This window comes from Sinohyriopsis cumingii, unplaced genomic scaffold (genome assembly GCF_028554795.1).
Source record: "Sinohyriopsis cumingii isolate HCF-2022 unplaced genomic scaffold, ASM2855479v2 utg000229l, whole genome shotgun sequence".
Taxonomy (NCBI): Eukaryota; Metazoa; Mollusca; class Bivalvia; order Unionida; family Unionidae; genus Sinohyriopsis; species Sinohyriopsis cumingii.
Genome location: NW_028315879.1, coordinates 7,678,880 through 7,703,881, shown reverse-complemented (window position 1 = coordinate 7,703,881; position 25,002 = coordinate 7,678,880). Strand labels below are relative to the sequence as shown.

At 34.3% G+C, this 25,002-nt stretch overlaps 1 protein-coding gene across 2 annotated transcripts in view; it reads left to right on the top strand.

Moving 5' to 3' along the window:
- LOC149774509 (lysosomal amino acid transporter 1 homolog) overlaps window positions 1–25,002 on the top strand; it is a 72,884-nt gene that overhangs the window by 22,027 nt on the left and 25,855 nt on the right. For both annotated transcript variants that reach the window (XM_089945278.1, XM_089945277.1), the window contains exons 3-4: window positions 15,316–15,445; window positions 22,503–22,593. In XM_089945278.1, the coding sequence (XP_089801404.1) occupies window positions 15,316–15,445; window positions 22,503–22,593 (221 nt within the window). The remainder of the gene's footprint in view (window positions 1–15,315; window positions 15,446–22,502; window positions 22,594–25,002) is intronic.

Here is a 25,002-nt window from a genome sequence, read left to right as displayed (position 1 = left end):
GTGTATTGAATGAGTTGATTATATTACGTTTAGACAATTGGAGTAAAATGTCTTGCACAAGTAGATTTTGTAGTGTTGAGGCAATTGGAGTAAAGAGTCCTGCACAAGTAGATTTTGTAGTGACATGGCAATTGTAGTAAAGTGTATTGAATGAGGAGATTATATTGTGTTTAGACAATTGGAGTAAAATGTCTTGCACAAGTAGATTTTGTAGTGACATGGCAATTAGAGTAAAATGTCTTGCACAAGTAGATTTTGTAGTGTTGAGGCAGTTGGAGTAAAGAGTCATGCACAGGTAGATTTTGTAGTGACATGGCAACTGTAGTAAAGTGTATTGAATGAGTTGATTAATTGTGTTTAGGCAATTGAAGTAAAATGTCTTGCACAAGTAGATTTTGTAGTGACATGGCAATTAGAGTAAAATGTCTTGCACAAGTAGATTTTGTAGTGTTGATGCAATTGTAGTAAAGTGTAAAGAATGAGTTGATTATATTGTGTTTAGGCAATTGGAGTAAAATGTCATGCATGAGTAAATTTTGTAGTGTTGAGGCAGTTGGAGTAAAGAGTCATGCACAAGTAGATTTTGTAGTGACATGGCAATTGGAGTAAACTGTATTGAATGAATATATTATGTTGTGTTTAGGCAATTGGAGTAAAATGTTTTGCACAAGTAGATTTTGTAGTGTTGATGCAATTGTAGTAAAGTGTATTGAATGAGTTGATTATATTGTGTTTAGGCAATTGAAGTAAAGTCATGCACAAGTAGATTTTGTAGTGTTGATGCAATTGGAGTAAAGTGTATTGAATGAGTTGATTATATTGTGTTTAGGCAATTGGAGTAAAGTGTCTTGCACAAGTAGATTTTGTAGTGACATAGCAATTAGAGTAAAATGTCATTTACAAGTATATTTTGTAGTGTTGATGCAATTGTAGTAAAGTGTATTGAATGAGTTGATTATATTGTGTGTAGGCAGTTGGAGTAAAATGTCTTGCACAAGTAGATTTTGTAGTGACATGGTAATTGGAGTAAAGTGTATTGAATGAGTAGATTATATTGTGTTTAGGCAATTGGAGTAAAGAGTCATGCACAAGTAGATTTTTTAGTGTTGAGGCAATTGGAGTAAATTGTATTGAATGAGTTGATTATATTGTGTTAAGGCAATTGGAGTAAAATGTCTTGCACAAGTAGATTTTGTAGTGTTGATGCAATTGTAGTAAATTGTATTGAATGAGTTGATTATATTGTGTTTAGGCAGTTGGAGTAAAATATCTTGCACAAGTAAATTTTGTAGTGACATGGCAATTGGAGTAAAGTGTATTGAATGAGTAGATTATACTGTGTTTAGGCAATTGGAGTAAAGTGTCTTGCACAAGTAGATTTTGTAGTGACATGGCAATTAGAGTAAAGTGTCTTGCACAAGTAGATTATGTAGTGTCAAGGCAATCGGTGTAAAGTGTATTGAGCAATTAGATTATGCAGTGTCTCGGCAATTGGAGTAAAGTGTCTTCTATGGGTAGATTATATAGTGTCAAAGCAATTGTAGTAAAGTTTTCTTGCACAAGGATGCACTACACAGGTAGGATTTGAACTTGTCCACAGTTGGTTGCAAGTCTTGTATGCTAACCATTTAGCCACTATGGTTTCTATCTTGAAGTTTTGTCTTGACTGTTTTTCTGTGTTGTGTTAACTGAGTGACTGTTAACACATTGTGGAAAATATGGTCTTAAAATGAAATGATGTGTATACTGTCATTTTTGTGGCTTTTTAATATTATAATTGCATGTTGTGTATGCTTTAATTTGTATGATTTTGGTCTCATAATTGTATGTTGTGTATACTTTCATTTATTTGACTTTTGTCTCATATTTGCATGCTGTGTATACATTCTTTTATGTGACTTTTGTCTCATATTTGCATGCTGTGTATACATTCTTTATGTGACTTTTGTCTCATATTTGCATGCTGTGTATACTTTATTTTATGTGATATTTGTCTCATATTTGCATGCTGTGTATACTTTATTTGCATTTTAAAGTCTGCATAAGTTCTGTTTAGTTTATACTATATGTTGCTATACATGTTTTGACTTAACAAATACTCAACTTAAAATGTATGCATCTTGACTTTACGAAAGAGTGTTTTCATCAATTAATGTTTAATTATGACAAGGATATACATTTTTTTTTAAATATGGCATGGTTAATGTATGAAAGTCATTTGAAAAACTCTGTTCCAGCTATGCATACTGGTGGAAAAACAATCAAATGTATACTAATTTATGATTGCGGCAGTTTACAAGAAGGTTGCAAAGTTATTAATATCCTAAATCCATTTATTTAGTTGGCTTGCTGAAGTCCATTTGTTTATTTGCAAGTTAGTTAGCTTGTTACTGCAATGTGACCTTAGTGTACAACGTACAGAATATGCATTCACTGGATTCTAATCATAAAGTCATGTTGCCCTGTTTTGGAATTTCTTGAATGTTACCCTTCAGAAAATGCTGAACATGTGCATGGCTGTTCATTCAAGCATTTCAACATTCCTATAAAATAAAAGTCAAGATCAATGATATCTACTCCTTGCCACAGAAAACAGAGACCAGCAAGCTAAAGGATAATTATGTAATGGCTTTAGCTGGTAATTAGGTTTATCTGCACCCCTGCTACACCTAACAATTACTTTAAGCTATTCAGGAATTTTGACACCAGCATTATTTTTCATTAGAGTTTCATTGTTCAGTCTGTGGAAGGGTAAACCATATAATTCTAATAAAAATAAACCTGTCAAAATACCTAGATGGATTACAGTCAACTGTTACAGGTGATTGATTGAATGATAAGTGGATTTCGTGTGACACATGGTTTCCATCTGTAAATGTGCTCCCTGGTAAGACCCTGGGGGCTGTCTACCTAGAGGAAGTGCTTCAGTAACCTCATAGGATAAATAAAATTTCAGATCCTTTATTACCATATACATATATGTATACATATTGATATATATATATATATATATATATATATATATATATATATATATATATATATATATATATATATATATATATATATTGTGTGTGTGAGGAAAAGAATCCAAGCACTTGTTAATGAAATTCAAGTTTCACAAATAGCAGTTGATTTCCTGTCTAACATAATCTTTAAATAAATCTTGATGACCTTGATGCTAAATGTTTGTTTTTGCATGTTTTTTGTCAGACAGAAACCATAAATAATCCACTATGATCTTGCTATTGTATGTTTGCTTTACAGCTTTCTTGTCAAACAGAGGCCTTAGATATACCTCAGTGATATCAGTTGTTGTTGTTGTAGTAGTGTTTAACGCCATTTTTCAGCACACGATAGGCTATACATGGCGGCCAGTATTAATGGTGGAGGAAGAACCCTGAAAAACCCAGGGAAGAACCACCGACCCACGAGAAGCTACTGGCAGGCTTTCCCACGTACACACGCAGTGATATCAGGGTTATGTTGGTTTTAAAAAAAAAATTCTGTGAAACAGAGGCCTTACATAAACCTAAATGATATCAGGGTTATGTTGGTGTTGCACTTTGTCTGTGAAACAGAAGCCTTAGATAAACCTCAATGATCTCCGAGTTATGTTTGTTGTACATTTTTGTCTGTGAAACAGGCCTTAGATACACCTCAGTGATATCAGGGTTATGTTGGTTTTACATTTTCTCTGTGAATCAGAGGCCTTTGATACACCTCAATGATACCAGTGTTATGTTGGTGTTAACATTTTTTCTGTGAAACAGGCCTTAGATACACCTCAGTGGTATCAGGGTTATGTTGGTTTTACATTTTTTCTGTGAAACAGGCCTTATATACACCTCAGTGATATCAGGGTTATGTTGGTTTTACATTTTCTCTGTGAATCAGAGGCCTTCGATACACCTCAGTGATACCAGCGTTATGTTGGTGTTACATTTTTTCTGTGAAACAGGCCTTAGATACACCTCAATGATAGCAGGGTTATGTTGGTTTTACATTTTATTTGAAACAGGCCTTAGATACACCTCAGTGATATCAGGGTTATGTTGGTTTTACATTTTCTCTGTGAATCAGAGGCCTTCGATACACCTCAGTGATACCAGCGTTATGTTGGTTTTACATTTTTTCTGTGTTGGTTTTACATTTTTTCTGTGAATCAGAGGCCTTCGATACACCTCAATGATATCAGGATTATGTTGGTTTTATATTTTTTGTGTGAAACACAGGCCTTATATAGACCTCAATGATCTCAGGGTTATGTTGCTTTTACATTTTTTCTGTGAAACAGGCCTTAGATACACCTCAATGATATCAGGGTTATGTTGGTTTTACATTTTTTCTGTGAATCAGAGGCCTCCGATACACCTCAATGATACCAGGGTTATGTTGGTTTTACATTTTTTCTGTGAATCAGAGGCCTTCAATACACCTCAATGATATCAGGATTGTGTTGGTTTTATATTTTTTGTGTGAAACAGAGGTCTTATATAGACCTCAGTGATCTCAGGGTTATGTTGGTTTTACATTTTCTCTGTGAATTGGAGACCTTCGATACACCTCAGTGATATCAGGATTATGTTGGTTTAATATTTTTTGTGTGAAACAGAGGCCTTATATAGACCTCAATGATCTCTGGGTTATGTTGGTTTTACATTTTTTGTGTGAAACAGGCCTTAGATAAACCTTAATGATTTCAGGGTTATATTGGTTTTACATAACTTTTTGTGTGAAACAGAGGCCTTAGATAAACCTCAATGATTTCAGGGTTATGTTGGTTTTACATTTTTTCTGTGAAACAGGCCTTATATAAACCTCAATGATCTCAGGGTTATGTTGGTTTTACATTTTTTCTGTGAAACAGAGGCCTTCGATACACCTCAATGATATCAGGATTATGTTGGTTTAATATTTTTTTGTGAAACAGAGGCCTTATATAGACCTCGATGATCTCAGGGTTATGTTGGTTTTACATTTTCTCTGTGAAACAGAGGCCTTAGATACACATCAATGATCTCTGGGTTATGTTGATTTTACATTTTTTGTAAAACAGACCTTAGATGAACCTTAATGATTTCAGGGTTATATTGGTTTTACATAACTTTTTGTGTGAAACAGAGACCTTAGATAAACCTCAATGATTTCAGGGTTATGTTGGTTTTACATTTTTTCTGTGAAACAGAGGCCTTATATAAACCTCAATGATCTCAGGGTTATGTTGGTTTTACATTTTTTGTCAGAGGCTTTAAATAATCCTGAAGGAACTTTGCACTGTTTTACAGTCTGCCCCAGTTTTAAGTAATTGAACAATCTATCTTTATCTGGCATGCAGTTAATGTATTGTAATCATTAATTACAGTGGCTCAGTGGGCAAACTTTCCAGTGCAAGTGCCACATACACAAATTTACACCTTGTTGCAGGCTGCATAGTTCGTTAAGTAAAATAATTAATATTTGAAATAGCAAGAACAAAAGGTTTTTCTAAATAACATCGAATTAATTTTCAGTTGTTAATATGTTGTTAATATTTGAAAACTTAAACTTAAACTTCAAAAGAAGCACATTTATTTGATAAATGGAGTAACATAAACAGAGTCAGTGGGAATGATGACTTGTTCCTAGGCTGCATGAAAACCCTTGGCAGGCCGTAGTTTTCCCACAACTAAATAACAGTATTTAATCAGCTGATATGATGCAAGATGGAAATGTCTGTTACATTTGGCTTGAAAGTGTTTAGAAATTTATTTTACTAATAGTCAGATATATATGTGTGTGTGTGTATGTGTGTGTGGAAGTGGAAGTGAAGAGTTCAGCTTGCTAAATGGAGAGAATGTCACAGGACAAAATGTCACAGAAACACAGAACAGCAGGTCAACATTCATATCATTTTTGTTATGATGAACATGTAGGATAAAATGTCGTACTTGAAAACAGTTTTTGCTATAAAATAGTAACTTTAAGAATGGGGGAAAACAATTACTCACAGTTTGGAGTTGATGTGTTTCGAGGTGGTTTTGACAGTAATTTAGCTGCTGATAATTTGGTTGGCTTCTCAGGGCAGGTGTGGTGTACAGGAAGTGGTTGTATTGATAAGAATGTAGAGATTTGCATGAGGGTTTGTTTCTTTAATTACTGTGTAAACAAGGTTACAGGATATGTATCCTAGAAGCAGATGTCTGGTCTCTCTTGATCAAATTATATTGTACACTGGAAAGATGGTTTTGACAAGAATTTAGCACATAAAGATGTACAAGTGTATAGATTTAATAGAACATATGAATAATTGTAGAATGTATTAGTATACTACAAACGTATTAATATACTACAAATTAACACAATCAAAATGTTTGCATAAGTAAATGTAAACTTATCATGTTAGCCTATAAACTTAAATTGAATAGTGAAAATTTGTTGAATAAAGGAAGTCGGAAAGGGAGTTCAGAATCATTATCTTAATTCATGTGGTGAGAAAACTTTAATTAAATGAGTCATCATGTCTTGTTTCCCTACATCTTTTTCAAAATTCAGAGTAAACATAATTATGAAATTTTATCCTGTGATGTTTCATCCTACACCTCTTTCATAACTGTGAAAATCAGAATTTTGACTTTTTGTCTGGAAAGGGGTTTATGAGAGAAAGGAAAGTCGTTCTCAATTCCTAAACATGCAGGGTACATAAAAGGGAGTACATTTGGACATCAACAAGATCTTAAAGTCTTCAAACCCTTCCAGTTGTTCTAGTAGTCCTTATAACGTGAGGGTGGGGGTGGGTCATCAGATGCTGAATAACAGGAACCAGCAGCATTGCCTCCATGCAGTTAAGCTAAGTTTTTCTCATGATAATGTCTTCTAAGATTTCTATTACAGTTCCATTTTATTATAATGAATACACCAGGTACATAATCCAAGTTTGTTTTCTTGGAAAAAATGTGATGTCAACCCCTCTTAGACTTTATCTTTTTTTTTTTTTTTAACAGATGCCCCTCCCCTTACTTGTCGAAAAAAAAGTTGTTTTATGTGTAAGTGTTTCCCCCAAGGTGTGTTGTTTGTTCATTTTTATGGAAGAATTTTGATCAAAAATTTATTTTAAGTTATTTTTTATGGGGAATTTATTAATTGTTCCTAGTGTTATCTATAGGGTTGTTCATCTGAGCAGGTTTCTTTCACCTTACTTGAATTCTTTCCCCTCTATTATTTTATAACCTTTGCCAGATGTCTCCTAAGTCCTATGTTTGCTATGTGTATATATGCTATATTGTATGTGTGCTATATAGTTTTTGTGTAGGGACAGCAAGACTTTGTCAAATATCCCAGTTGTCTTAGTTTATATTTCTATATGGATATCACAAATCCATTTGATAATCAGGATATGATTTAGATATTAAATTTGATTTTAAAATTTTGAATTTTGGTGAGCAAATGGTATACTATAGGTGAGTTATAAAAATAAACCTATTGTTTTATACGCGTGGCTATATGTGGTGTTCCTCACATTAATTAGATTCTAGAATGAGGCAGGCTGTACTTGAGTGAGGGTCCATACTTTCTTTATCTAATTGTATTTCTCCCGACTCAAGTAGGCCTCCTTTATTATTTAAAGTAATAACTAACATTTTTCCATAAAGTTTATAGAAATTTTTTGTAGAACTGCAGAAAGAAAAAAAAAGAAAAAAGGTGAAGGAAGGAACTATACATTAAGGGAGCTGAGTTGATTGAAGGGATATAGAAAGGTGCTCGATTCCTAATATCCTATTTCCCTGTGTTTGTGTACTGTCTGCTTTTGTTCTACATGGGTTGTTTTTGCCAAGACCATTTCATGGGCCTGTCCACTTTGCATAGTGCCATGTGACATAGCCCCATTACATCATTGCCTCATACTTTCCCCCACATAGATTTCCCTGTCCCATCCCCTCTTAGACTTTATCAGTCCACGTGTGGTCCATATTAATTCAGAGCTATCCAACAAGCCCATAACACAATGCTTGTACTGGTTACACAAGACAACTCTCTTCTTGTCTTCCTGAAAGAATTCTTTTTCTGAAAACAGACTTGATCCTGTATAAATGTCATAAAAACTTGAAATATTTAAGTGAAGATTGGACACACATGAAACCAGTCATCCAGTAAGAAGACCGCTCCAGTGACCTAGTGGTTAGAGCATCTGCCTCAGATGCGGGAGGTCATGGGTTCGATCCCTGGCTGAGTCATATCATAAAACTTACAAAAAAGGTACTATCATCTGCCTCGCTTGGCGCTCAGTATTAAGAGGTTAGTATTAGGACTGGTTAGCCTGGTGTCAGGATAATGTGACTGGGTGGGACATCATGCTACATGTCTTCAGCATGATGCCCCAGTACTAGACATCGCTATAAACTGCCACACTGAAGACATTGTAGCGATATGACTGAAAAATTGTTAAAGCTACATTAAAAATCCAAATCACAGGCACACACACATCCAATAAGAACAGTGGCTGAAAAATTGTCTTACAAGTTATTGAAAATCTGTTAACAAATTTGAAATTGTTGACCAATTTAAAACTGTTTATACCATTTTTCCATCTTCACTGACAACAAAATCCATACACAGACAGTTGTTGATATAGATCAACAGTGTCAAGAAAGTTGTTGATGGCTCTTGTTTACCCCCCAGACTGAAATAGTTCGAATTAAAAGTGACCTATTCAGTACATTGCACACAAAATATGTCATAGATGAGGGACCATATCTGCACCAACAAATCCTTTCAGCAAAGTAACTTGATTGAAAATTTTTGCGCTAATGGATAAATACTGCCTGTAATTCAGTATAAATTAGATTTTGTGCACGTTTAAATTTAGAATGGAGTCATCAATTGTATCCATGAATCATCTTAAATTTTTCACACTCTTATCAAGTTTTTCATTCTGGAAAATTTCTTTATAGAACTAATTAGTTTAGATAGTTCCTGCATTTAACTGTAGAAAATGTCAAGAGTACTGCCCCTTATTTATAGTCCATCTGCAGCATAATAAAAGCAATTTGGGCATGCTGACTTTAAACAAAAAATATGAAAATAGCACCTATATTCAATTGAGTCAGAATCCAAAACAAACCATGCTCAATAAAATGTCATTTAAATACTGATCCATTTAGATCGGCTGAATTCATGTTTTCACAGCAGCCTGGCAGTATGGTGAAGTTGTCAATACATACAAAAAATGACAAAACAAACAGTAAGAGCTTCATTAACATTGACGAATATTTAGATTCTTTTAAAATACATACCATACATACTTAAGTAGGAAATTTCAGTATTTGATTTACGTCTAATACCCACTGTTGGCCCCCGGGCCTCTTCCTACCCACTGGGAACTATCGTTGTGTCATATCTTAGAAACGATTCATAATTCCACTAATTAAGTTTATACACTGGCTTGACATTAAAGTTGCATTAATTTATGTAGTCAGCATATGTTACTGATCCTAAAGTCCTCTTATTTAGGATTTAGTATGCATTCATATGATTAATAAGTGTTTAGAATGATAAGTAAGTAAACCGTACTTATATTAGACTCTGTAATATTTTCCAATCTTTTATAAGTTAATGTATCAACAAGGAAAATAAATACTTAATAAAATAAAAGTGCAGAAGACTTGAAAATTATCATATTTGAAAGGAAGTTTTGCCTGAGGTATATTTGCATTTGCTTTATTTTCTGTTATTCATTTGTTCAAAAATTTTGTTATGGAACTGTATTTAAAAGACATTAATATAAAAATGTATTTTTTTATATATATTTTGTGGTTGTGTTATGGTTCTACAGTGTTTTTAAATACTTATCATGCTTCAGAGAATACTGTATCAGCAGGAAATTGGATGACATAATACATTGATTAGAACAGCCATCTTATTTTACAGATATAGTGATTAGCTACAGCAAGGGATATCTGATATGTTACTTTGACAACTAAACAATGGTACAATCTCTGTCTTGAGTAAAACTGGGTACCAGGCTAACATTACAATGGAGGTGGCCCTAGTAATAATCTCTGGATGAATGCATTTTCAGAAATCAAAGCTAATAGCCAGAGGGAGTTTTGCTGATATTGACTGCTTTTGTTTGTAAGAGGGTATTAATAACTTTTGGGTTCCTTTGATTTTAGACTTCAGATATGCTGAAGAATACAACACTATGGCTTTTTACATTTACCTTTGGGTGGTACATATTTTTTTATACAAAAACAAAATCTTGTGACTACAGAAAATGTGAAGTTATGTAAAACTAACTCCCTTTCAGGATTTGATGATAAACCAGAAATTTCCTGGTGAATCAGGAATTATCACTTGTATGACTTAGCTGTTAAAAATTGTTTTTACTAAATTTCAGTACTATGTTGATAATTTTGATTCACTGACACAAACTGCTGCCATAATAATTATTTCTTTATCCATGTAGTGACATTAAACATGCATCATTGTGTTGTCATAATCATAACTTTTTTGTTTAATAATATACATTGTAATCAGGTACAAAAAATGCACCATGTATTTTATTTACTTGGCTTAGTACCTCTCATCTATTCAAGAATGCCAGATGGACAGTTAATAGAAATGCTGATGCTGTGGGCAGTTTGACTGTTTAGAATGTTTCCATTATGATTGTACTTTGTGGGTGGGTGTTTGAATTTCACATGTCCGGCAAATTTTGAAGTTGTACCCTCGTAAACTAATTCATTGCTGCATAGTATACTGCTTGCCTTCCCTGATTGTTTTACCAAATACTACATACCACTCCAGTGGTCTAATGGTTAGAGTGCCTGCCTCGGATATGGTAGGTCACAGGTTTGAACCCAGTTGAGTGATATGAAAGACTTATAAAAATTGTACTAGCAGCTGCCTCACTTGGTGCTCAGCATTAAGAGGTTAGTGTTAGGACTGGTCAGCCTGGTGTCAAGATAATGTGACTGGGTGGGATATGTTGCTACATTTCTGTGGCATGATACCTCAGTGCTAGACATCACTATAAACTGTGACATCATAGCGATATGACTGAAAAATTTTTCAAGCTGTGTTAAAAATCTATAACACACACACACACACACACACACACCAGGTAAATGAATGAATTTTTTGTCTCGATATTATATTCCGATATTAGAAGCTAAGTGTTCAGATCTGAGTGTTAAGTTATTTGTGTCAGCTCTAGTTGCCTTAGTAAATATGCCATACTGTACATATCAGCATGTACAATCACAGATAAAATCAGTTGTACATATAAGATATCATACTCTTCACCAGGGGTGGGCAAAATACAGCCTGTGGGCCAGATCTGGCCAGTGTCCAGGATTTATCTGTTGATTTACGTCATATGGTGTAGCTGTAAAAATCACTTATTTGGCTTCCAACCTGGAGGAAATTTCCTATGTCTGCTCTACACCCATGCTGTACACATCATTATGAACAATCTGAGACAAAATCAGCTTTACATAGTAGACACTATACTCTACACATCAGCAGTCTTACACGGTAAAATCCATACTCTACACATCAACCGTTTTACACAGTAGATACCATTATCTATACATCAGCAGTTTTACACAGTAGATACCATTCTCTATACATCAGCAGTTTTACACAGTAGATACCATTCTCTATACATCAGCAGTTTTACACAGTAGATACCATTCTCTATACATCAGCAGTTTTACACAGTAGATACCATTCGCTAAACATCAGCAGTTTTACACAGTAGATACCATTCTCTATACATCAGCAGTTTTACACAGTAGATACCATTCTCTATACATCAGCAGATTTACACAATATATACCATACACAATAGATACCATTCACTACACATCAGCAGTTTTACATAGCAGATACCATTCTCTGTACATCGCAGTTTTACATAGTACATGTAGATACCATTCTTCACACATCAGCAGATTTACACAAAATATACCATATTCTACACATCAGCAGTTTTACACAGTAGATACCATTATCCACACATCAGCAGTTTTACACAGTAGATACCATTCTCTACACATCAGCAGTTTTACACAGTAGATACCATTCTCTACACATCAGCAGATTTACACAATATATACCATATTCTACACACTAGCAGTTTTACATAGTAGATACCATTCTATTCACATCAGTATGAAGTCTCAGATGAAATCAGCAGCTACATTTGGATTGTTAGACAATTAGATTATTCTGATAAATTCCCAGTTTACTTGTTTTATAACAAAAATATAACATGCTTGTATCAGCAGTGTTCTAACAGAATTATGTCCTAAGTTCTTTCTCTGACACCAATGCCTTGTATGTCAAGATCGGCTCATTATCAGTTAGTCAGTTGTGTCGGGTAAAGCTGCTATTCTTTAACTTTTACAATGGAATATGGTGAAAATAGGCAAAAGAGCTTCGTAAATAAATGTTTACATTACATATGAATTCAACACACAAATTTAAAAAGCCTTAATAGTAATCTTACTGGTACTCACTGTGTACATACAGGTATATATCAAATAAAATCAATCAAATCAAATCATATCAAATTCTTTATTGGAAATGCCATTTTTTGTAGTGTCACATCATAGATGCATGTACATCAAGATATAAAATGTTTTTTTTTTATATAAAAGATGACAAAATCATGCAGTTAAATAAAGTTAAGGCTTTTAAAATAAGAGCATAAGTCTTCTACTCAAAATTGTATATTCATGCAAATAATACAGGATAATAAATGCTTAACTAAGTTATGATTATTTCTTTTGAAGTAAGATACATTATTTTCAGTAATATTCTGATCCTAGTAATTACACTATATATCTTAAAAGTTTTTTCTTCCTAAGTTGAAATGCTTTTCTTCATGTAACATATTGTGCTATGCAAGGATCAAATAGAGAAAGGAAAATGGTGTTAATCAGACATCCAGTGTGGCCATAATGGCTGCTGTCTTGAAAGTCTTGGTATTGCTAATTCTTGTAAATGGAATTCATATCAAGATGGGGTTTCCACCAGAAGACTAATTATGTAAATGGAAAGTCATATCAAGATGGGGTTTCCCCAAGAAGATTAACTATGTAAATGAAAATTCATATCAGGATGGGGTTTCCACCAGAAGACTAACTATGTAAATGGAATTCATATCAAGATGGGGTTTCCGCCAGAAGACTAATTATGTAAATGGAAAGCCATATCAGGATGGGGTTTCCACCAGAAGACTAACTATGTAAATGGGAAGTCATATCAGGATGGGGTTTCCACCAGAAGACTAACTATGTAAATGGAAAGTCATATCAGGATGGGGTTTCCACCAGAAGACTAACTATGTAAATGGGAAGTCATATCAGGATGGGGTTTCCACCAGAAGACTAACTATGTAAATGGGAAGTCATATCAGGATGGGGTTTCCACCAGAAGACTAACTATGTCAATGGAAAGTCATATCAGGATGGGGTTTCCACCAGAAGACTAACTATGTCAATGGAAAGTCATATCAGGATGGGGTTTCCACCAGAAGACTAACTATGTCAATGGAAAGTCATATCAGGATGGGGTTTCCACCAGAAGACTAACTATGTAAATGGAAAGTCATATCAGGATGGGGTTTCCACCAGAAGACTAATTGTAATATCAGGTGGTGATTTACCATACCACAATGGGTATATTGAAAATCTTGTCACTATTCTCCTGAATGGATGGTTTTATAATTATGTAATTTTCACCAAAGGTCTTCTAATATAGCCTAGTTTTGGCATAAATGAAAATGTTGCAGATTTTACATCCAATATGGCCGTCATAATTACTAATTTTTAAAATATTATTGCTCTAGCATATCAAAGACGGCTTCAGCATCAGGTAGTAAAAAGAAATGGTCTTGTTTTGAATTCCGGGAAGTTCTTTTTAGACAGGAAACCATTGACCCATCAGAGGATTCTTGTTTTTAATGTGTGATGTGGATTGAAAGGTTAATGGTAAAGATTAATAAATGTATGAGGGGAGGTAATTATATTTTGGGCATTCAAGTAGAACATGCCATTATGTTTCATTTGGTGTGAGTTAAAAATTGCTTAATGTTGGAATCTTGGGAATTTTAAGATTTGTGTACCTTTCAGTTTTAATATTAAGACATTGAGGAATCAAAGTTCTATATTGAATGTTGTCATTTAATTGTTTTAAAATTGAGATTTCAACCTTCTTTTGTATTGAACTCAATAAAGTGTGCATATGATTTACTTTGCCTTGTCTTTGACCTGGAGTGATTTATCCCTCACAAAAAGTCTATGACATTGTATCTGCCCTCTGTTACTATAAATAGCTTGTACATGTATTTATTATACTAGACACATTTATGTAGTTAGGTCTATTGGTCTTGTTGCTGTAAAGAGTCAATGTATATAAAGGGATATAACTCATTGTAGTCCTAAGAGAAACTGATAAGCTCAGGATGATTGTCTCTCTCGAATTAGTTTGCTGACTTTAGTATAAAAAAATAATTTCAATATAAAAATATAATTGCTTAACTGTTTTATACCAAAATGTTGCATGAATTTTTTTTCATGAATTTTCAAGATATAAATAAAAGATTTCAAATCAGATATGCTTACACTGGGGCATTACTAGAGTAATATAATAAGAAACACGCTTATCTATATCTTTATATTCATTTGTTAATCCCATTTCATATATAATACTAACCCTCCAAGTATTCACATAACTTTGATCAGTATTACCTGAGAATCTTTTAACATTACATGTCAGTAAATTGACCTATATAAATATCAATTATAATGTTATTAAGGCTCTCTTACATTCCACAGAGCATCACACCATGATCTGCGTCTGAGTCAATACCACACTATTTAAAACAGTATATTGGATGGAAGCTCAATTAGTGTCTTAGAATAATATATATATATATATATATATATATATATATATATATATATATATATATATATATATATATATATATATATATCTTATTATTATTATTGGAAATCTATCTCCATGCTGTTATTTGTTTTATGTGCATATTAAGTGTGAATTTAAAAGATCATAAAAGCATGTATAAAGATACAGCAGGCGATTGGGAATGGTCACATGATCTCTTTTTAATACAATTTGGCAACAAAGAAGGCCCAGTATAAATTGTACATTGATACATATACGGAGAGATTATTGTAGGCACATAAGTGTGTGAATGATCACTAATGGAGGTTTCACTATGTGTTTGTGTGTACATTGTATTGTTTGTATTCATGCTTCCCAGTTTTATTTGCAAGAGTTTAACCTGCTAGTGCTACTTTCTAGGCAAATGATCAAGAACTGCCGTAACATTCGTGGAGTGGAAGGAATTTCCATACTTCTTATTCTGAACTGGACCTTTGGGGACACAGCCAATCTGGTTGGAGGAATTCTCACTCAGCAGCTACCTCTACAGGTCAGTGAGGAAATTTTAAGGGTCAATAATTTTGTATGTAGTCTTGTCAGTCATCTAAAGTAAATGACAGAAGATATACACTTATAAACTTATTGCCGATTTTGTGATATACAGCACTTGTAACCCATATGCGATATGCAGCACTTATTACCTCTTTTCTGATATACAGTACTTATTACCCATTTTGTGATATACAACATTTATTACCCATTTTCTGATATACAGCACTTACTACCCATTTTGCGATATACAGTACTTATTACCCATTTTGTGATATACAGCACTTATTACCCATTTTGTGATATACAGTACTTACTACCCATTTTGTGATATACAGTACTTATTACCCATTTTGTGATATACAGCACTTAATACCCATTTTGTGATATACAGCATTTATTACCCATTTGTGATATACACTTGCTGCAGCTATGATAATGAGAATGATCAGTGCATATTACTAAGCTTGTCTTGCATCTGATTGGTTGGCTTTTTTACCACTCAAGTTCAAGTCCCGATGAAGAATCCAAGAAGGAATAAGATGACATGTGTTGAAGTCTTAATTTCCTTGTAGAAAGAAGAAATATCTCTCCGGTTTTGGAAACCTGAATAAATTTTTATAAGAGATGTCTTTTTTTCAAGAATTTTGTATGAGCACACTTATATCTCCAGGAAAAAAAGAATTAATCCTTTTGAATCCAAATAATTTGAAATAACTCCAAAATGACACAACACTTTCCTGTGTAAAAGCCCAACTGAGATTATTTTCCTAAAACAAAGATAATATCATATTCTAAATCCCCAAGTTGCAAAATTGAAAAGGTGGGTCACGTGATCGTGTTTATATCACGTACGCCTAACATGACCCTGACGAAAACCAATCAGTTTACTCTAAGAAATAAAATTAAAAAAATTGTTTACATCTTAAATCACGTAGTCTCATCATGACCTTAACAACAACCCATCATTTTAAAATAAAAATAGAACTTATTTATGTGGCTGCTACTAATTTTGAATCAAGGTCAGGATCTAGGTCAACATTTTGGTGATTACGAAAGAATGATTCAGATCAACTGATTTTCTGGAAAAATATCATCTCCAGTGAATAAATTTACATTACAATAGCATGTAGTGAAAAAAAATAAAAAAATAAACTGACAAATAAACAATTAAATTAAAACAAATATATATTAAATCAGATATAATTAAATCAAATATACATAACACTGCATCTTGCTTAACAACCAAAGCTTTCAGTAAATTGTACTCCTCATCATAGTTCTATTGTTAGGGTAAGAATTTGCACCCTTTTTAGGGTCCAGGGTTTTGTTTTGTGTGAATCATCATAGCTAGACAACCCCTCCATTCTCAGAGCATGTCTGGGTCTCTTCCTGTTTTGGGACAGATTGCTGCCTGTGTCAATCAGGAATGGACCACAACCTCAATGGTTATTAGATTACCTAATGGCTAAGGATCCCTCACACTTAATAATGGTGTCATGGATGTCCCTCCCTTTCCTCCAGCTGGGGCCATAAAAGGGAGAGGCACCATCACTCACCTCAGTGAATCATTAATCCTATTTGCCTGTGAGGACCACTTGTCAGGTTAGTTCCATCAGCTCCCATGAGTGGCTTTTGGACAAAGAAATCATTTAAACAGTTTCCTCTACTATCTCACCTTATGAGTGGGTTGATGATGACAGTCTCATTTCCATAGAAATGAACTGATTTGAGTTCTCAGAAGAACCAGTGGGGCTGGTTTCTCCCCTTCCAATTTGGTCTCCATCTTCTGACCTCTTGAAGGAGGAATCAGTGTTTCAAGTGGCACTTCAGCTGAAGACTGTAGAAAAGACATAATATCAAGTGCTGTCCATGTCAATCAGACAGAGCTTATTTGCCTCCACAGGGATACCTTTCCAGGTTGCACTTCTTGATGATCTTCAGACGCATAATCCCTTCCTTGAGATCAAGAAATTGACATCACAGGTCCCTCACAGCAGATCAAAGTCTTTCAAAAGAGACAAAGAAGTATGCCTGGCCTGACCTCCCTATGGGATCTTCGGCCATGTTCACAGGCAGCCTCAAGGGCTAAGGGAGAAAATCTTCAGACTCCTCACCCAAGGATTCTAATTTAGTGAATGACATAGACTTGTGAATGCAGCTAGTCTCTCCATGTTCAATGAATTACATCGATATTTTATGTATTATATGCTTATCACCTAAAGATTTTTCCCATGACATGATACTTTGCTTGCAAATTTCATTATTGCACGTTATGTCTTGCTGTTAAATACAGTGTAAGACAGAATCTTGTGAACACATCATGTCTTGCAGTTTTATAGTATCACATGACATCACAACACTACTAAAGATGAGCTTTATGTGATAAAAGCATCAGAAGTATGTTACACATGTATGACAAGTACACTATGCCTAAATGCGGGGCCCCGAGTGGCCGAGCGGTCTAAAGTGCTCTCCGTTACGGATCAGTGCCATCTCACCTCTGTCTGCGCTGGTTTGAGTCTCAGATTCAGTCAATGTGGGTATGTGAGAAAGCTTGCCAGTAGCTTCTTGTGGGTCGGTGGTTCTTTCCGGTGTTTTCCTGGGTTCTTCCTCCACGATTAATACTGGCCATCATGTATATCGTGTGCTGAAAAATGGCGTTAAACCCCACAACAACAACAACAACAACAACTATGCCTAAATGAGGTTTAAGTTATTACTCAGTCCATGTTATTGAAAAGCAGGATGTAGCAGTTAAAGGTCACCTGCCACCTATATTGTACAAACGTGTGATATTATTATAGTTATAAACAAAACAAATTGGTTATGTATGCACACCATAAAAATGTTTAATTAGACTTAAAACTCAACTTTATAAAATGAAAAAATGATTCGGCAATCTCCATAAACAATTGGTAGTTTCCACGTGCCAAAACCGGATATGACTTACATTTATCCCTTCTATTCAACCTAGCCATTCAAGTGCTTAATTTCCCCATGTAAATGTCTATGTGATATAGCGTACGATCATGCTTTTGTACAGCAAATATGGTGCACTGTGTTGATTACGTATGTAACCAAAAGAGTGATGATGGGGAAAAAGTGTTCTTTCTTTTTCCGAAAAACCATGTTTACCAGAAAAAAGTGTATTTAATCTGTGGGATCGAACTGGGGAGGGATGGGAATGTTGTATCATTTATGCTGAATTATAGTGAATTTGGCCCAAAGACAATCCGGCCCAACTCGAAATACAACTCAGCCAAACTTAACAATAGTTTGTACGTTCTTTTTCTTAAACAAAAAAGTAGATTCTATGTAAGATAGGTTTTAGGGAAAAAAACTAAATTTCAACAAACTATTTTGATATTCTTTGAAAGAAAATAATCATACTTCGTAACGTACATATTTATGAGAGAAAACACAAACTGACATATCTTGCTTGTTCTAATATTTATATACATTTTTATGCTAACAAATATATGCATCTGCACAACGACATTCTCAATTTAAGTCTTCCGGTCAAATTATGAATAATCATTTATAAAACAAAAATACGTAACAGATAATATTCTACATAATACGTATACATTTTGCTAAGGGTAGTGTACATGAGATATTATAACAAATATACTTAATTTTAGGCTTCACGTTGTAACACAGCTGCATACAATACATACTAGATTACACATGAGAGAGAGAGAGAGAGAGAGAGAATAATGTTGAGCATTTTGTCAGTATTTAGTTTCTGCAATATGAAGCTCTTACCAGTTAATTTTATTGTTTGTTTTTATTTTTCAAGTTGTCTTAGTGTTTGCGCGCATAAATTGAAAGCTTGTCATTACTGGTCAATATCGTCAATCATATTTGCTCCATTATTCAGTACAAATTAGAAAGGAAAAAATTTTGTGTTTAATTTGTGCCCCCCCCCCCACGGTACAAAATAAATTGATAAACATACACTTGTTTGAAAATAAAATGAAAGAAATTAACCTTGCATTGTTATCATATATTCCTTCTTTTTTCATCATGCGAAAATTATTTTTTAGAAATATATGTTCATGAACTCCGTATATGTAGCAGATGCCGGCTTGCGTATGCATCCTTAGTGTAGTGTGTATCGCTTATGTCAAATAACAAAATCGCAAATGAGATGAAAGTATCACCCGATTGTTTGAAGGCACCTGGCATTTACGCATGATAAGTTATTTATTGCAAACTGACCTAGACTGTATTGTAACCAGGTTAACTATAAGTCGGTATATCGCAAATAAAATAAAAAATCATTATTTTAATATACATTCAATGTGAGTGCAAATGATAATCTTTTTGCTGGCATGGGTTACAAAAGTATTATTAAAGCAAACATCAATTATGATTACATATGGCAAACGAATAGAAGCCCGGGCGATAAACACGACTGGCATGGAGCAATAAACTCATTGTTTAAACTTACCGACAGGATACCAAATACATAGGTTATTTTATTACAATGCAAACCAACCCCGGAAAATTGACTTTGGTATCTTTTTATTGTGCCGATTTTTTCTTCTGTAGTTGGCCGACAAAAGGAAGTCAAGTTTGGTTCCTTTGGTTTCTTTAATTGTGCCGATTTCTTTCATTTTTTTTTTATAAAGTCTGCCGACACAGGGAAGCCGGCATTGATTCTTTTTACCTGTATTAACAGGAATTTTCAAAATAAATTGAAAATTGGAACAGTTCTGAAAGCGACACAATATAGTCTGTCGTGCACGCATACCGATATAAAGCTGAACAGTAAATTAGTTTTCATCAGTTTCATCTAAAATATTCCCTATCCATAGTTTATAGTGTTTTATTTTTCGACAACAAGAAGCATGTACTTTATCTTGTAGGGATAAATGTACGTCATTTCCAGTTGCGTCCTCTATAGGTGGGAAATCGTAACTAAGGGGAAGTAACAGCGTTGTATACTTCTATTTCGAGTAATTAAATTATTATTTCTTCTTTACCCTTGATAATTTTTTCGTTTTTTTGTGTGCGAGTATAACTATTTTTAATCATGTAATGCAAATCTGATATAAATAGGAAAATGTTGGAGTATGGCCGGTGACCTTTAATCGTATGCCATTCTTCATCTTTTTGTCTTCTTCAGAAAATCAACATCTCTACTGAGTTAAAATAGGACAATGTTCTAAACCAGATATGGGCAACTTCTTCCAGGGTACAGGCTGGATAAGTGAATTTTAAACCACACCTTATAATGTAAATTAACTGATAAAACCAGCTCACAAGCAGGATCAAGCCATATTTTGTACCCCCCTGACCTCTATATGATAAATTGAGGTTCATAAACATTAAATACGATTATAAACAGACCCTTCCAGTTCCCTCAGTTCTGGACATGCGTTAAGTTTATGTGTTGCACTCCTTTCAAAGGTAACTGTTGTCTACTCCTGAAAGCACACATGGTACCTATTTACATTCCAAATTGGACTAGTGCTTGTTGTCCACCCCTGAAAGAACACATGGTACCTATTTACATTCCAAAATGGACTAGTGCTTGTCAATTATGATTTTTCCTGTGTGAGTTAGTTCCAGGGAGCTAATGATGTCCTGTGATTTTGTAGCTGTATTGATCATAGGTTAGAAGAACTGATGGGATGGTCTCTTATCCGATATCTGTCAATCTGCTTGCACAAGTTTGCTATTGCTACTCCTAAGCTACTTGGATGATTGCCATCAAACCATTCATACCATGGTCTGGTTGGTCATAAATGAAAATGGAACCTCTCAGAAATCCAGTATGTCATCAGAAGATTTCTTACGATGTTGATTTTGTCATAAATGAAACTGTTACCAACCTGATGGCAAATATGGCTACCATTGTGGCTATCATGAAGAACATGTTGCAAGACCTTCTGAATGGATCAACATAGAATTTTCACTGAAAGATGTTTTTTGATGTCTAGTTGGTCCTGAATGAAACTATTGCTAATGCAAGGTCCAAATATAGCTACCACAGCAACCTACTTGAAAATTTTATAGTTATTCCTCCAGAACAAACCATCATAGGAACATAGGGTTTTCTACATACGATATTTTATGATACTGAGTTTTGTTTTTTTCTTAATTGAAAATGGTGTTACTCATCTAATATGATCATTTTGAATATATTGCTGTAGCTGCACCTTCTGAAAGGATGGTCTTATCAACATGGAGCTTTTACTAAGAACTTGTTACGATGTCTAGTGGTCTAAAAATGGTGCATGCAGATTTTCATTGTGGCCACCACAGTTGCCATCTTGACAGTATTGTAATAAATACTTCTCCAGAACTCCAGCAGTTATACTGGCTGCCATGTATAGTCTATCTTGTGTTGTGCAATGGCATTAAAACCAAAAAACAATATCTCCTGAATGAATGTTCATATCCACATGGAGTTTTCACTGAAAGACTTCTTATGATGTCTTGTGGATCATAAATGAAAATGGTGCCAGTCCAACCTCTACTTTAGCTGCCACCATCTGGCATTATTCTTGAATTAAAAGTTGTTTCAACATGGGGTATTTGTCAAAAGAGTTATTCTAGTGTCTAATTGGTCATATCTGGAAATGATGCAGTCTGATGCTCAAGATGGCCACCATGATGGCCATCTTGAAAATATTTTGATCTCAACTTCTCCCAATTGAGTGGCTTTGTCAACATGTTGTTTTTACCAATTGACTTCTTATGATGCCTAGTTGGTCCTTGTCATGGCTGTCATGAAAATCTTAATGTCACTAATTACTTTAAATATAGTCATAGTGACATATGGTTTTCACCAAATGAGTTATTATGATATCTACTTAATTTTAAATGAAAATATGCCAGTCTGGCTTTCAGAATGACCAACATAGCAGCTAATTTAGAAATCTTGTTGTCACCAAAGACTATGGTTTTAACACTAATAAGTTAAAGGGAAGAAATGATGTTATTTTGAATTCCTGGATATTCTTTAGCTCAGTAAAACACCATAACCTTTGAAGAACTCATGTTTCCAAGTTCCTATCTCATTTATTCTTTTTCCTTCTTTCCAGATTTACCTGGCAGTATATTTTGTATTTGCGGATCTTGTGCTGTTTGCCCAGTTTTTGTATTTTCATTGTTGGTGGAAGAAACGATATGGAGGTAAACAATCATTACTAAAATTTGTTCAGATTTTTAAATGATTATCCAGTATGATTTTGAAAACATGAACAAGCTTTGAATTTGCTATTATTCCTGTGGTTATTGTTGAGCCTCCTTTGTGGAAGCTCTGCATAATTATCAGTTTGGCACCAGTGTTTGTGTCCTTATATACAACCAACCATCCATACACTTTAGATTACACTCAGTGTTTGTGTCCTTATATACAACCAACCATCCATACACTTTAGATTACACTCAGTGTTTGTGTCCTTATTTATATACAACCAACCATCCATACACTTTAAATAACACTCAGTGTTTGTGTCCTTATTTATATACAACCAACCATCCATACACTTTAGATAACACTCAGTGTTTGTGTCCTTATATACAACCAACCATCCATACACTTTAGATAACACTCAGTGTTTGTGTCCTTATTTATATACAACCAACCATCCATACACTTTAGATAACACTCAGTGTTTGTGTCCTTATTTATATACAACCAACCATCCATACACTTTAGATTACACACAGTGTTTGTGTCCTTATTTATATACAACCAACCATCCATACACTTTAGATAACACTCAGCGTTTGTGTCCTTATATGCAACCAACCATCCATACACTTTAGATAACACTCAGTGTTTGTGTCCTTATATACAACCAACCATCCATACACTTTAGATTACACTCAGTGTTTGTGTCCTTATATACAACCAACCATCCATACACTTTAGATAACACTCAGCGTTTGTGTCCTTATATGCAACCAACCATCCATACACTTTAGATTACACTCAGTGTTTGTGTCCTTATATACAACCAACCATCCATACACTTTAGATAACACTCAGTGTTTGTGTCCTTATATACAACCAACCATCCATACACTTTAGATAACACTCAGTGTTTGTGTCCTTATATACAACCAACCATCCATACACTTTAGATTACACTCAGCGTTTGTGTCCTTATATACAACCAACCATCCATACACTTTAGATTACACTCAGTGTTTGTGTCCTTATATACAACCAACCATCCATACACTTTAGATTACACTCAGCGTTTGTGTCCTTATATACAACCAACCATCCATACACTTTAGATTACACTCAGCGTTTGTGTCCTTATATACAACCAACCATCCATACACTTTAGATAACACTCAGTGTTTGTGTCCTTATATACAACCAACCATCCATACACTTTAGATAACACTCAGTGTTTGTGTCCTTATATACAACCAACCATCCATACACTTTAGATTACACTCAGTGTTTGTGTCCTTATATACAACCAACCATCCATACATTTTAGATTACACTCAGTGTTTGTGTCCTTATTTATATACAACCAACCATCCATACACTTTAGATAACACTCAGTGTTTGTGTCCTTATTTATATACAACCAACCATCCATACACTTTAGATTACACTCAGTGTTTGTGTCCTTATTTATATACAACCAACCATCCATACACTTTAGATAACACTCAGTGTTTGTGTCCTTATATACAACCAACCGTCCATACACTTTAGATAACACTCAGTGTTTGTGTCCTTATTTATATACAACCAACCATCCATACACTTTAGATAACACTCAGTGTTTGTGTCCTTATATACAACCAACCATCCATACACTTTAGATAACACTCAGTGTTTGTGTCCTTATATACAACCAACCGTCCATACACTTTAGATAACACTCAGTGTTTGTGTCCTTATATACAACCAACCGTCCATACACTTTAGATAACACTCAGTGTTTGTGTCCTTATTTATATACAACCAACCATCCATACACTTTAGATAACACTCAGTGTTTGTGTCCTTATATACAACCAACCATCCATACACTTTAGATAACACTCAGTGTTTGTGTCCTTATATACAACCAACCATCCATACACTTTAGATTACACTCAGTGGTAAAGAACTTTACTCTCTAGATACACACAGTTAAACAGTAGGCTTGACCGAAAGAGGTCTTTTATTTTCATGCATTTTGCTACCTGTGCAAATGACTTCATTTTAGTGATGTTGATCTCATTTTCATCCTGCATTCTTTAGAGGAAAGTAAACAGTGTGATCATTTTCGCATCTTTGTGCATGTCAATCTTTACACACCTCAGTGTTATAGTTTTTCTTATGTTGTCAATATCTCAAGTACAGTTAATTATGTAGTCTGGTTACTCAGTACAGTAATACCTTGAACATTCGCGAGGTTAGGTTCCAGAACCAGTCGCGGATCAGGAGGAATCGCGAATGTATGGTATGAGTCACTAAAAATGCTAATAAATGCCTATTTCTAGGGTTTAAGCCCTAAATATTACCCAAATCATGCTCCCAAAGCACTTTAATTTCATTTAAAAGTTAGCTTAATACATTACCCT